Here is a 13,264-nt window from a genome sequence, read left to right as displayed (position 1 = left end):
GTGCTGGGAGCCTTGGCTGCAGGGTCCCAGGCAGTGGCAGGGGGAGGCTGCCCCAGTCAGATGCTGCGGGCTCAGGGGCAGTGGGAGACTATGGTACCCAGAGCGGGCTGCATGGAGAGGGCAGGAGCGGGGGTCCCTGGGTATGGGAGCTGGGAGTCCAGGAGCAGAACTGGGCCCTCGTTGGGACCGGAGTCTCCATGTCTGTCACAGCTGTGTCCCTCTCCCTTCTTGTGTTGTCTTTCCATTGATTTCACTGGGCTTTGGGTCAGGCCCTCAGCCATTCTATGAGGTGCCTAATTCCATGTTCCTTATAATACAGGGGCAACCTTCTTTCTTCATCACTCTCCCAACCGCACCATAGGGGTTCAGTCCAACTGATTAATTTTGCATGAACCACACATTGATCACTGCGATTTAATGTGAGGAAAATTGTATTTACCCCACCTCCAACTTCACCAGTGCAGAAGGCACTCAGAGACCATAGACAAGAGCGGGCTATAAATGAGGAGATTCCAAGAGGCAGGGGAACTGGTGTTCATGCACTATGCAGTATAGGGCTGGTAAGCCAGCCTGTTTCCCACCAGAGGGCCAAAAGTATTTCTGATACAGCTAAACTATAACCATGAGCAGTGATTTGAGCAGAGGAAGGGTCTGCATGGATTCCAGCTGAAGATTCCTACAAGCCAGTGGAGGGAAGATGTTGTTTTAGACTCAGCAGACTGTATAGATTTTGTGATCAAAGACTCTAACTGAGACTTAGGTGAACAAAACCTAAGGTTTTGGGAACTTTCAGTTTCTTCTCACTGTATTTCTGTGGGGACTGAACTGTTCAGATTTTAATTAGTTTTCTTAATTTATGTTTATGTATAACTGTGAAGGTAATGTCCATGGATAATAAAATAGCCATGTCATGCTGTAAAAATTAGATTATTATTTGTTTCTTTCTCATAAGATTTTATAAAGTTATTTAATTAAATTCATTTCTTTAGTTCCTTTTGAGACTTGAATGTGGGGAGGTTGACCCAGTGCAATCCTTGCTGAAAATCCTTAGAGACTGAACTCTGGGTCTCCAGCTACTCTTCTATGGGAGTTGGGGCTGGTTTTCGTAGGCACTGGAGGTGAGCAGCACGGGCAGGGCTACGATTAATTTCATTTTCCTGAACTGGGTGACTTCGCTTTCAAAAGTTTAGGAAAAGCTGGAATGACCTCAAACCGAGGTAAGTGAGCTTTAGGCGAGGCTCAGACTGAAGGCAAAGCAGTGGGAATTCAGTTCCTTTTCTTTAAGTAGAGTGATTAGTGGCCTAAATACTCAGAGTTAGGCAGGAGCTCACCTTCACAGCCCTCTGGGCACCTTAAGATACGTCTATGTAACGTCCAGGGCACTGAAGTGCATAATGGTTTGGCCCACCCATGTTTTTGACTCCTAACAGCCATACGTATATGGAGTCTCCCAGATTCCCCAGCATATCTACAGCTGTTGAGAGCCCTTTCTTCGGGTGCTATGTGCAAAGTGCAGCCGGTTCAGCATGTGGAGCTGGGGAGGGGCTCTGGGGACCCCACAGCAGGGGATCCATGTTGGTGGTTATTGTTAGTTTTGTTGGTTGGTTTATGTATCCCTGTTGGGCAGCTAGTTTAGAAAAAAGAGCCCAGCAAACTTTGGAAGACACACACGTGAGTGTGAGTCCCCACAACCAGCACACTCTATTGGCAAAATAACAGCTGGGCGATGGCTGCAGCCATCCGGCTTGGGGTCGGAGTTTCATAAGTGAGGAATGTGCTCTGATAGTCTCCGGTCCCATAAGGAATGCCATCTAGAATAAGGAAGCTAAGAAGGTTATCATTCCTCGGGTGTTACATAACTATTGTTCCTGAGTTGGTGCAACCCAAAAGTAGGACAGAAGGTTTAATAGATTTCTGGTAGCCAGTAACAATCCTTCCTGACGTCAGGAATCTGATCCTCCTGAAGCCTGGGAACATCATGGGCTCTGCTTAAATCAACTCAGACTAGACCAAGAGAGTACTTGCAGGGAGCAGAAGGGCACTGGCTGAGGTGCAGCTGGAGCTGAATGGAGACCTGCTTGCCAAACAGTAGAATCCTGGCAGAGGGAAATGTTGGGCTTTTTCTTTCTCAGATGCTGCCCTGCAACCCAGCTAGAGCTGCATTTACCCAGAGCTGTTACCCACCTTTGATAAGGGAGCTTTGCTGTATTACAGCTCTCTGGCTAGTCACTTTCTGATCATTTTCTCTCCTTTTATAAATCAACCAACCCGGATGTGAAATAGATTTTCTCTGGTTACAGGCACATACGTGGGGCTGCGTAACCAAGGTTCCACCTGCTACTTAAACAGCCTGCTGCAGTGTCTCTTCTTCACGCAAGAGCTCAGAGAGCACATCCTCAGGTGAGGGGCATTCATGGTAAACCCTGGGGTTTCATCAGCAACAGCACACGAGACGTGTGGTTAGGCTCGGTAGCTGCATGGTTCTGACCCTGAGACCCAAAGTAGGACACAACCATTGAGGTAAGAATGGCAGGGCAGCACTGTGCAAGAGAAAGGGGCAGGCAGTGATAGCTGGCTTCAGGGTGTGAGGGGGAAGAGAAAAGAGAAGGGGCAGCAGCCCACAAGTATGGGGAGGGCAGAGGAGGAGGCACCTTGAAGTTATACTGGAAAATGGGGCCCACTTCTAATAGTGGCTTCAGGGCACATTCAAGCAATGTGATGACCATGTCCAGTGGGGTGGCAGAGTGTTCCCAAGAGAGACAACCAGGGCACAGTAGCAGGGAAACACCTTTTCTAAGGGAAGGCTCTCTGAAGGAGGCAGTGTCCATGGTAGGCAGGCACTGGTCTGTGTAGCTGAACCATCTGCAAGTGAAATCAGCCTTCAAGATGCTGATTGGGGTTTAAATAGACCAGTCAGACGTCTATTGGGAGCTCCCCAGATTCACTCACTCTGCCTAGGATGACTGAGGAGGGTTTGGAACCGTGCGGGAGAAGGTGATGAAAACAGCTGTTGGGTACCAGAGGTCAAATAAGACCCAGGTTGCCAGGGCTGGAGATGGGAGCCAGAGGGGGCCCTTCTCTCTCCAAGGTTGGCTGCTGAATAATATTTAATGTTTTAATATCTTCCTCCTTCTGTACAACTGAGACACTCGCTCAAATTGGTTAGACCTTGTCTTGGTGTTAACCTTTGAAATCCTTTCCTCTCTGGTTATCTTTCAATAAACACCTCTTTGGCAGTAACATGTTGTGTCTGTGTAAGGGACTGGAGTGACCACAGCTGGGTTGGTGTCCACAAGGCAAGGACAGCCACCAGGCGATAGTTAGCGAGCAGGGTCAGAGACTGGCAACCAAGCTGGAATCAAGAGGCAAGAGTCAGGGTCAGAGTCAGACCGGAGATGGAGACCGGAGATCAGAAAGTTGGGGGAGGCCTGGAGTCACAGCAAGTCAGCACTCCATGTGGTTGCCCACACAGCATCCAGGGCAACCACCAGAGTTAAATAGTGAGCAGGGGCCAATCAGAAAGCCACAGGGTGCTGTCACTCTGGGCCCTGTAGGCGGTACTCCCTGCGGTACCTAATCTCCACAGTGCTCCTTGGCTACAGCTTTCCATGGCCTCCAGGTGGCAATGTGGGAACTTCAGCTGTTCCAGGCTCCACGTCCCAGGTTCTAGTATTGCAGGCCCTTATGGCCTGTAACCTGACTCTCATCTGCAATCTTTGTGGCAGTTTGGGAAAGGGGAATAGTTACTTGGCTTCATTTCTGCAAGTGTTTAATAAAGAGCAGGCCGAGGAGAGATGTGTACCTGGCCAGAATGGAAATGCGATGCTGGGTCAGAAATCCAGTCCCAAAGAAGCCATCCCTGTAAAGCCTACGAATAGACTGGTCACAGAAAAGAGTCAGAGCAAGTAATTTTTGTCTCTCCCTTACTCAGTCCCCTATTGCACTGTATCACCAAGCCACAGAGAATCCCCCCACTTCTCCCTCGTGAGATGAGAGTTGATTTCAGTCTGTTCTTTCATTTCTGGGATTTCTCCAAGGGTGCCACTAGCAGGACCCAACCCAGACCCCAGGAGGGACCACTCTCTCCTGGAAGCACTGCCACAGCATCAGTTGGGTCAGAACCTGGATTTTAGCTGGAAAGTGGCCAATTAAATTTGTGTCTCTGTGATATTTTGTAGCTTCGATAATGGTGGTGACTCCAGCATCGTGTGTCAGCTGCAAAAGCTGTTTCAAGAACTGAAGTGTAATGAATCAGCACCTTCCACCAAAGGGATTACAAAGTGCCTTGGGGTGAGAGATGGTAAGAGTTCTGTGCCATGGCATATTCACATTTACACAGCTTTCTATTAAACAGGAGACAGACGTTACCTAAGTAATATCTCATTATAGATGCTAATCATCAAAAGGGCTGGAAGTTCCCTTTTTGCTAGGCCACTAAAACTCTGTATGCATATTTGAATTATTCCTATATTTCTTCCCCAGTCCCCTCTCACCCGCTTTCCAGTCCCTAGCAGGTTCTCATGCCTCTCCCATTCATTTTTGTGAATCCCCCAATGTGTTTACTTTAGCTCCCTTATTTGTTCCCCTGCCAGTCTGTTAATACAAGATGATTTCTCAGCCAAGTATAAAAGGTTTCCATAATCCTGTTTCTGCTCCATGACTTTCCCCTGCCCTCTCCCTATGCAGCTTCTCCTCCTTCTTTACAATAAAAGTTCTCAGATACCTATACTTCTGAAGATTTGCCATGTCAGGCACACTGTCTTCTGATGGATCCTTAGAGTTTCTCTTCCTGTAGCCCGAGGCCTTTCTCAGGTGTTGCTGCTAACCTCCCATTCTGTCCACACCCACAAACCTCCCACCCGAGTTTAGTGGTCCTTTGAACCTGGTCTAGCTGGCCCAGCTGTGTGGGTGTGCCAGAGCCCACGTTCTGCTTTCACTTGGGCTGGTAATCCGCTCCCTTTGCAGTAAGAACACAGGCTAAATCACTCAAGTGTTGATAGTCCTCCAGTGCCTTCTCACAAACCACCCCATGTGCCCAGGAAGACAGACAAGTTTTCCTACAATCCAACGGCAAAGAATCATGGAGTTGCTCAGTTTACTGCAGCACATAGAACCATAGGATATGGCCCCCAGAAACCCTAGACATACACAGGGGATCTCAGTGCCAATGATGATGCATTATCTGGCTTTGCGGTGTGACTGTTTTCACACCTGGGCTAGGCTAACACAGGTGTCAGTCACCCAGGCTAACTGCAGTGAAGACGTATTCTTAAGTGTTGCTGCATTCAGAGGTGCTCGGGGTGCTCTCTGCTCAGAGGCATGAAAAGTTCTGTGGGATGCACATGACCAGGGATGAAGAAATGAATAGGGCAGCAGTATGGGGCACCATCCTCTGGATCTTTTAAGTTAGTCATCTCCAACCTTTTAACACAAGATCACTTTTTGAATTTAAAAAAAAGGAGTACTTGTGGCACCTTACAGACTAACCAATTTATTTGAGCATAAGCTTTTGTGAGCTACAGCTCACTTCATCGGATGCATACTGTGGAAAATACAGAAGATGTTCTTATACATACAAACCATGAAAAAATGGGTGTTTACCACTACAAAAGGTTTTCTCTCCCCCCACCCCACTCTCCTGCTGGTAATACCTTATCTAAAGTGATCACTCTCCTTACAATGTGTATGATAATCAAGTTGGCCCATTTCCAGCACAAATCCAGGTTTTCTCCCCCCCCCCGCCCTTTTTCCCCCCACACACAACCCCACTCTCCTGTTGGTAATAGTTTATCTAAAGTGATCACTCTCCTTACAATATGTATGATAATCAAGGTGGGCCATTTCCAGCACAAATCCAGGGTTTAACAAGAACGTCTGAGGAAGGGTGTGTGTGTAGGTAGGAAAAAACAAGGGGAAATAGGTTACCTTGCATAATGAGTGGCTAAGTCATTATGCAAGGTAACCTATTTCCCCTTGTTTTTTCCTACCTACACCCCCCCCCCTTCTCAGACATTCTTGTTAAACCCTGGATTTGTGCTGGAAATGGCCCACCGTGATTATCATACACATTGTAAGAAGAGTGATCACTTTAGATAAACTATTACCAACAGGAGAGTGGGTTTGTGGGGGTGGGGAGAAAACCTGGATTTGTGCTGGAAATGGGCCAACTTGATTATCATACACATTGTAAGGAGAGTGATCACTTTAGATAAGGTATTACCAGCAGGAGAGTGGGGTGGGGGGAGAGAAAACCTTTTGTAGTGGTAAACACCCATTTTTTCATGGTTTGTATGTATAAGAACATCTTCTGTATTTTCCACAGTATGCATCCGATGAAGTGAGCTGTAGCTCACAAAAGCTTTCATAGATTCATAGATATTTAGGTCAGAAGGGACCATTATGATCATCTAGTCTGACCTCCTGCACAACGCAGGCCACAGAATTTCACCCACCCACTCCTACAAAAAAAACCCTCACACCTGTATCTGTGCTACTGAAGTCCTCAAATCATAGTTTAAAGACTTCAAGGAGCAGAGAATCCTCCAGCAAGTGACCCATGCCCCATGCTACGGAGGAAGACGAAAAACCTCCAGGGCCTCTTGCAATCTGCCCTGGAGGAAAATTCCTTCCTGACCCCAAATATGGCGATCAGCTAAACCCTGAGCATATCAGGGCAAGATTCATCAGCCAGATACTACAAAAAATTCTTTCCTGGGTAACTCGGATCTCACCCCATCTAATAGCCCATCACAGGCCATTGGGCCTATTTACCATGAATATTTAATTACCAAAAGCATGTTATCCCATCATACCATCTCCTCCATAAGCTTATCGAGTTTAATCTTAAAGCCAGATAGATCTTTTGCCCCCACTGCTTCCCTCGGAAGGCTATTCCAAAACTTCACTCCTCTGATGGTTAAAAACCTTTGTCTAATTTCTAGTCTAAATTTCCTAGTGGCCAGTTTATATCCATTTGTTCTTGTGTCCATATTGGTACTGAGCTTAAATAATTCCTCTCCCTCTCCGGTATTTATCCCTCTGATATATTTATAGAGAGCAATCATATCTCCCCTCAACCTTCTTTTAGTTAGGCTAAACAAGCCAAGCTCCCTGAGTCTCCTTTCATAAGACAAGTTTTCCATTCCTCGGATCATCCTAGTAGCCCTTCTCTGTACCTGTTCCAGTTTGAATTCATCCTTCTTAAACATGGGAGACCAGAACTGCACACAGTATTCCAGGTGAGGTCTCACCAGTGCCTTGTATAATGGTACTAAAACCTCCTTATCCCTACTGTAAATACCTCTCCTGATGCATCCCAAGACCGCATTAGCTTTTTTCAAAGCCATATCACATTGGCGGCTCATAGTCATCCTATGATCAACCAATACTCCAAGGTCCTTTTTCCTCCTCCATTACTTCTAATTGATGTGTCCCTAGCTTATAACTAAAATTCTTGTTATTAATCCCTAAATGCATGACCTTACACTTCTCACTATTAAATTTCATCCTATTACTATTACTCCAGTTTACAAGGTCATCCAGATCCTCCTGTAGGGTATCCCTATCCTTCTCTAAATTGACAATACCTCCCAGCTTTGTATCATCCACAAACTTTATTAGCACACTCCCACTTTTTGTGCCAAGGTCTGTAAGAAAAAGATTAAATGAGATTGGTCCCAAAACCGATCCTTGAGGAACTCCACTGGTAACCTCCCTCCAGCCTGACAGTTCACCTTTCAGTAGGACCCGTTGTAGTCTCCCTGTTAACCAATTCCTTATCCACCTTTCAATTTTCATATTGATCCCCAGCTTTTCCAATTTAACTAATAATTCCCTATGTGGCACGGTATCAAATGCCTTACTAAAATCTAGGTAAATTAGATCCACTGCTTTTCCTTTGTCTAAAAAATCTGTTACTTTCTCAAAAAAGGTTGGTTTGGCATGATCTACCTTTTGTAAAACCATTTTGTATTTTGTCCCATTTACCACTGACTTCATTGTCCTTAACTACCTTCTCCTTCAAAATTTTTTCCAAGACCTTGCATACTACAGATGTCAAACCCTAAGCTTATGCTCAAATAAATTGGTTAGTCTCTAAGATGCCACAAGTACTCCTTTTTTTTTAATTTAAGTACATCTCAGATCTACCCCGCCCCTTCCATGAGGCCCTGCCCCATCCCCAGAGCCCCACCCCACTCATTCCATCCCCCCTCCCTCAATCATTCACTCTCCCCCACCCTCACTCACTTTCACTGGGCTGGGGCAGGGGGTTGGGGTATGAGAGAGGGTGAGGGATGCGGGCTCTGGGAGGGAGTTTGGGTGCAGGAGGGGGCTCAGGGCGGGGGAGGGGGTTGGGGTGTGGGAGGGGGCTACGGGGTGCTGGCTCCAGAAGGGGGGTCAGGGCTGTGGGTTGGGTTGCTGGCACCTGCTGGGCAGCACTTACCTCAAGCGGCTCCCAGATGCCAGTGCAGCAGGGCTAAGGCAGTTCTGCCTGCCTGCCCCTGCCCCTGCCCCTGCCCGAGCCCCAGCCCCAGGCTGCTCCCAAAAGTGGTCAACATGCCCCTGAAGCCCTGGGGGGTGGCATGTGGCTCCTCACGCTGCCCCTCTCTGCAGGCACCACCCCTGCAGTTCCCATTGGCCACAGTTCCCCATTTCCAGTCAATGGAGCTGCAGGGATGGTGCTCGCAAGCAGAAGCAGTGTGCGGAGACTGCGTACCTACCTCAGGGGCACGTTGGCCACTTCCGGGAGCGGCGCCGGGCGGGGGCAGGCAAGGAACCTGTCTTAGCCCCACTGCATTGCTGGACTATTAACGGCCGGAGATTGCAATTGACTGTCAGAGGCTCCAGAATCAACCAGTCAATCGCAATCGATGAGTTGGTGACCACTGTTTTAAGTAGTATTTCAAAGCCTCACTGTTTTTTGTTTTGGTTTTATTGTTTGTTTTTAAAAAACAAACTCCAATGGTATCTTTGTGGCAGTTACAAGACAAGTTTTCACTGGGCATGTGAGTTCCGGAAACATCCCAGCTGTATCTGATCTGCCATCTTACCACAGAGTCTCTGCTGAAGAGGAAACAGAAGAAATGGAAACCGAAGCAGTGAACACTGCCCCTTTTAGGATTAAGTAACCAGCTACCACAGTTAGATGTTGATCATTCTGGTTTGTGTTGGTACAGTGCACCAGCAGCAGGATGTCGCGGAATATTTCCGGATTCTGATGAATAAAATCGTTGAGGACAAAAAGGAGATTCAGCAGGTAATTCTTCCCTTCAGGAAATTGAAACTTGAGATGCTTTTTAGATCATTACTTCCAAGAAAACCCTGCATTTAAAGAACTTTACATTACAGTACACCCTTCACCCGATAAAAGTCCTTTCTGTGTGCCATCTGGGGCATTATATCTCTATGGATTGTTGGAAACCTTTCTAATTAAAACAACAAGAAGTCCAGTGGCACCTTAAAGATTAACAGATTTATTTGGGCATCAGCTTTCGTGGGTGAAAAACCCACTTCTTCAGATGTGCTTTTTACCCACGAAAGCTTATGCCCAAATAAATCTGTTAGTCTTTAAGGTGCCATTGTACTCCTCATTGTTTTTGTGCATACAGACTAACACAGCTACCCCTCTGCTACTTCTAACTAGTCACTCTTTCCCTAGCTATACCAGGTGGAAATGGTCCATTCCATCGTCTGCCATGGATGCAAACAACAAACTAGAATCAAGGAGAATCCTGTCCTGAGTCTTGCTCTCTCTCTTGACAAGTGCAACTGTAAAGCTTATTCTGTGGTAAGAAAAATATCCTGGCATTGGTTGGGTGACCTACAACAGCGGATCTGTTGGTTACAATTAAACCTTCAATAGGAAGCCATTAAATTTAAGTTAATAGGCAAAAAAAAGGGGGAGAGGGTTGTCATAGAAAAGTACCCCAAACTCATTTGTCTGGGGGTTGTGTGGTCATTCAAGCCTTCCAGAACTATAAAGGGATCTGGTGCAGATTTGTCATCTTGTTTGGGGTTAATGAACATACCATTTTTGTGAAATAATGAGCTTTTCATTCTTGTGACAGGTTCCTTTTTGTTTTACGTACTGATGCATTTCTAAATATACAGTGCGGGCTGTTAACCTTTGTCATAAATATAAAGGGAAGGGTAACAAGCTTTATGTATGCAGTAATATAAAATCTCTCCTGGCCAGAGGCCCTCCTGGCCAGAGGTACATAATCATTTACCTGTAAAGGGTTAAGAAGCTCAAATAACGTAGTTGGCACCTGACCAGAAGGACCAATGGGGAAAGAAAGTTTCAAATCTGGGGAGGGGAAGGTTTTGTTTGTGCTCTTTGTTTGTATGTTGTCTCGGAGCCGGAGAAGGACCAGGCAGGAAAATCCGTCTCCTAAACCCCTACTCCAAAATAAGTATCTAGGATTACAAAACTAGTAAGTAAACCAAGGAAAGGCGTTAGATTATCTTTTGTTTTAGCTTGTGAATTTTCCCTGTGCTAAGAGTGAGTTTTATTCCTGTTTTCTGTAACTTTGAAGCTAAGCCTGGAGGAGGGTTCTCTGTGTTTAAACCTTTTATTACCCTGTAACTTTACCTTCCATCCTGAGTTTACAGAGGTGCTTCTTTTACTTTTTTTAAACAATAAACTTCTTCTTTTAAGAACCTGATTGGTTTTCAGAGTCCTAAAAACCCAGGGATTTGGTCTGTGCTCACCTGTACCAATTGGTGAGGATATTATTCTCAAGCCTCCCCAGGAAAGGGGGTGAAGGAGCTTGGGGGGAATATTTGGGGGGAATAGGAACTCCAAGTGGTCCTTTCCCTGAATCTTTGTCTAAATCACTTGGTGGTGGCAGCAGTACTGTCCAAGGACAAGTAGGGATTTGTACCTTGGGGGAAGTTTTTAACCTGAGCTGCTAGAAATAAGCTTAGGGGGTCTTTCATGTGGGTCCCCACATCTGTACCCCGGAGTTCAGAGTGGGGAAGGAACCCTGACAACTTTTTTTTTCAATTCCTATTGAAAGTAGTAAGGAATAGCTTGTTACCAGTATACCAGCGATGATTACACTGCCAGATGTATCCTGCGCTCTGTGTAAACTAAGCAGTGGTACGTCTTTAAGTGATGGGGCAGTTTTCTTTTACTGTAAACCTTCACTCACACTTGAAATGCATATTCTCACCTTATATACTGGCACATGGTATAGGCTCTAATCCTGCAATGACTTGGGCATGTGCGTAACTTTAAGCATGAGAACAGTCACATTGACTGTAATACATTCTGAAAGTTAAGCATGTGTGTAAGGCCAGGTCTACACTACAAACTTTTGTCAGTATAAGTACGTTGCTCAGGAGGGTGGAAAATCCACACCTTCTACTGACCTACCCCCAGTGTAGACAGTGCCATGTTGACAGGACAGCTTCGCCAACTGACATAGCTACTGCCTCTTGGGGTGGTGGAGTACCTATGCCGATGAGAGAAGCTCTCCCATCGGCATAGGTAGCGTCTACACTAAGTGCTACAGTGGCACAGAACTGTATGTGTAGAGAAGCCCTAAGTCTCTGCAGAATTGGAGCAAAATGCCCGGTGCTCTGTAGCTAACTAAAAAACCAGTTTGCTTAAACAGGGGTTATTTAATTCTTCTTTGTTGCTTTGATGAGATAAAAACCTTTCCAAGGAAGTTGATGTCATAATTAAAATGTACCTTTGAAAAGAAAAATGAAGCCAGAGGGTAAATTCTCTGCCAGAGGTCTGCATGGCATAGGAGAGAGTTCGTTGGAGGGTGTTTGGGGGCCAGTTCTCAGGACAGCCACAGCCCTGTTGTAACTCAGAGCTGCTGTTCAAATTCAAAACAAAAAAAAATGAAGGTCATACTCAAGTCAGTTCCTGTTCAGATAAGAACTTCAGCATATGTTTGAGTACATATGCTTAAGTCCCATTAAAGTCAAGGGACATTGAGAATGTGCTTAACATTAAGCACCTGCTTAAGTGTTTTCCTGAATATGATGTTTCCTGGTTAGGTTTGGTCTATGTACTAAAAGTTTGCCTGGGGAAAAAACCTCATTTGTTAGCAAAGTTGATGTACTTCTTCATACAGGAAAAAAAGCAGGTCAAATACTGTTTACTATAATGCTGTCCCTTCAGTGCCCTGTGGGATATGATCCATGCTGTTCAATTTACTTCTCTCTTTCAATCATAATAATGTACATCAAATTGTAATTTCTGGCTCTTTGTAGAGTAATGCGTTGGATGCTGTCCAGGAAGAAAATAAATTTACTGGTGATGAGCAGTTCTATTGTGAAACATGTGAAAGCAAACAAGATGCCACATCGGTAAGCAAGGATTGTTTGGAATGGTCTATTGTACGCAGCGCTGAGCTGAGCTGCTCAGACTTGAAAGCTGTACGTAAAAAGAGGGAAATTGATTTTTTTAATAAATGTATATTTTATTGTAAAGAACTGTCTACTAAAGGGAATTTTTAGAAGGGAGACGATAGTAATATGGTATGTAATGAGCTGCTTTGGTGCCTCTTTCAGCGCTGCTACTTTGAAAGACTACCCCCGATTCTTGTTCTGAATTTGAAGAGATATCAGTTTGATGGTAACTGGTTTAGAAAGCTGCATTATGAGGTGTCTGTGCCTTTTTCACTGCCTGTGAATTTGAAAGAACAGACTGCTGAGAACATGGACTTTCCACTGAGCCCTCAGGTGAATTTTATTCTCTCTTTGCCTAATAAAAAGAATGGGAAGGAAAATATACTAACAAATTCCCTAACTAGGACTCATAGAGTTCAGGCCTACCCTTGTGCAAAGCTATTGTAATGAACCTTGAATCTGTGTTAGATGGCGCCTTGTCTTGAGATTTGAGGTCTTGACTCGGAAGGACAGAGATTTGCCATTCAGGGAAGTCTGTGAACAATGCTGGAGTGTCCCTAGCCTGACATCTGCTCCTGTCTGAGCCCTGACATCCCTAGGTACCATTTCCAACTTCAGGTGGGGGTTTGATGGCTTCCTCTGACTTCCTCTTGGCCCTGGTGACTTTTACTGCCTCAGTCTTTGGGGGACAGTAGGTGCAGGAGTTAGTCTGTGCCCCCTTGCAGAGATGAGTTCATAAACTTGAACCTGCAAGCAAACCTCTGTGAGATGGTTCTTCATTGAGTGATGTTGTGCATCTTCCACTCTTGGTATTGTGCACCCCTTAGTGCCAGAGATTGGTGCTTTTTCCTAGTTAGCACTGTCTGCTGTTGGTCCACATGTGCTCATTGAATGCCCT

At 45.6% G+C, this 13,264-nt stretch overlaps 1 protein-coding gene across 4 annotated transcripts in view; it reads left to right on the top strand.

The window, feature by feature from the left end:
* Positions 1-13,264, top strand: part of LOC144266978 (uncharacterized) — a 97,843-nt gene that overhangs the window by 34,066 nt on the left and 50,513 nt on the right. For all 4 annotated transcript variants that reach the window (XM_077820568.1, XM_077820569.1, XM_077820571.1 and 1 more), the window contains 6 exons: positions 2,301-2,400; positions 4,179-4,300; positions 9,177-9,256; positions 9,659-9,787; positions 12,229-12,324; positions 12,529-12,699. In XM_077820568.1, coding sequence (XP_077676694.1) covers positions 2,301-2,400; positions 4,179-4,300; positions 9,177-9,256; positions 9,659-9,787; positions 12,229-12,324; positions 12,529-12,699 — 698 coding nt within the window. The remainder of the gene's footprint in view (positions 1-2,300; positions 2,401-4,178; positions 4,301-9,176; positions 9,257-9,658; positions 9,788-12,228; positions 12,325-12,528; positions 12,700-13,264) is intronic.

The sequence above is a fragment of the Eretmochelys imbricata genome, chromosome 6 (genome assembly GCF_965152235.1).
Source record: "Eretmochelys imbricata isolate rEreImb1 chromosome 6, rEreImb1.hap1, whole genome shotgun sequence".
Classification (NCBI taxonomy): domain Eukaryota; kingdom Metazoa; phylum Chordata; order Testudines; family Cheloniidae; genus Eretmochelys; species Eretmochelys imbricata.
This window is presented reverse-complemented; position numbering and strand designations above follow the sequence as displayed.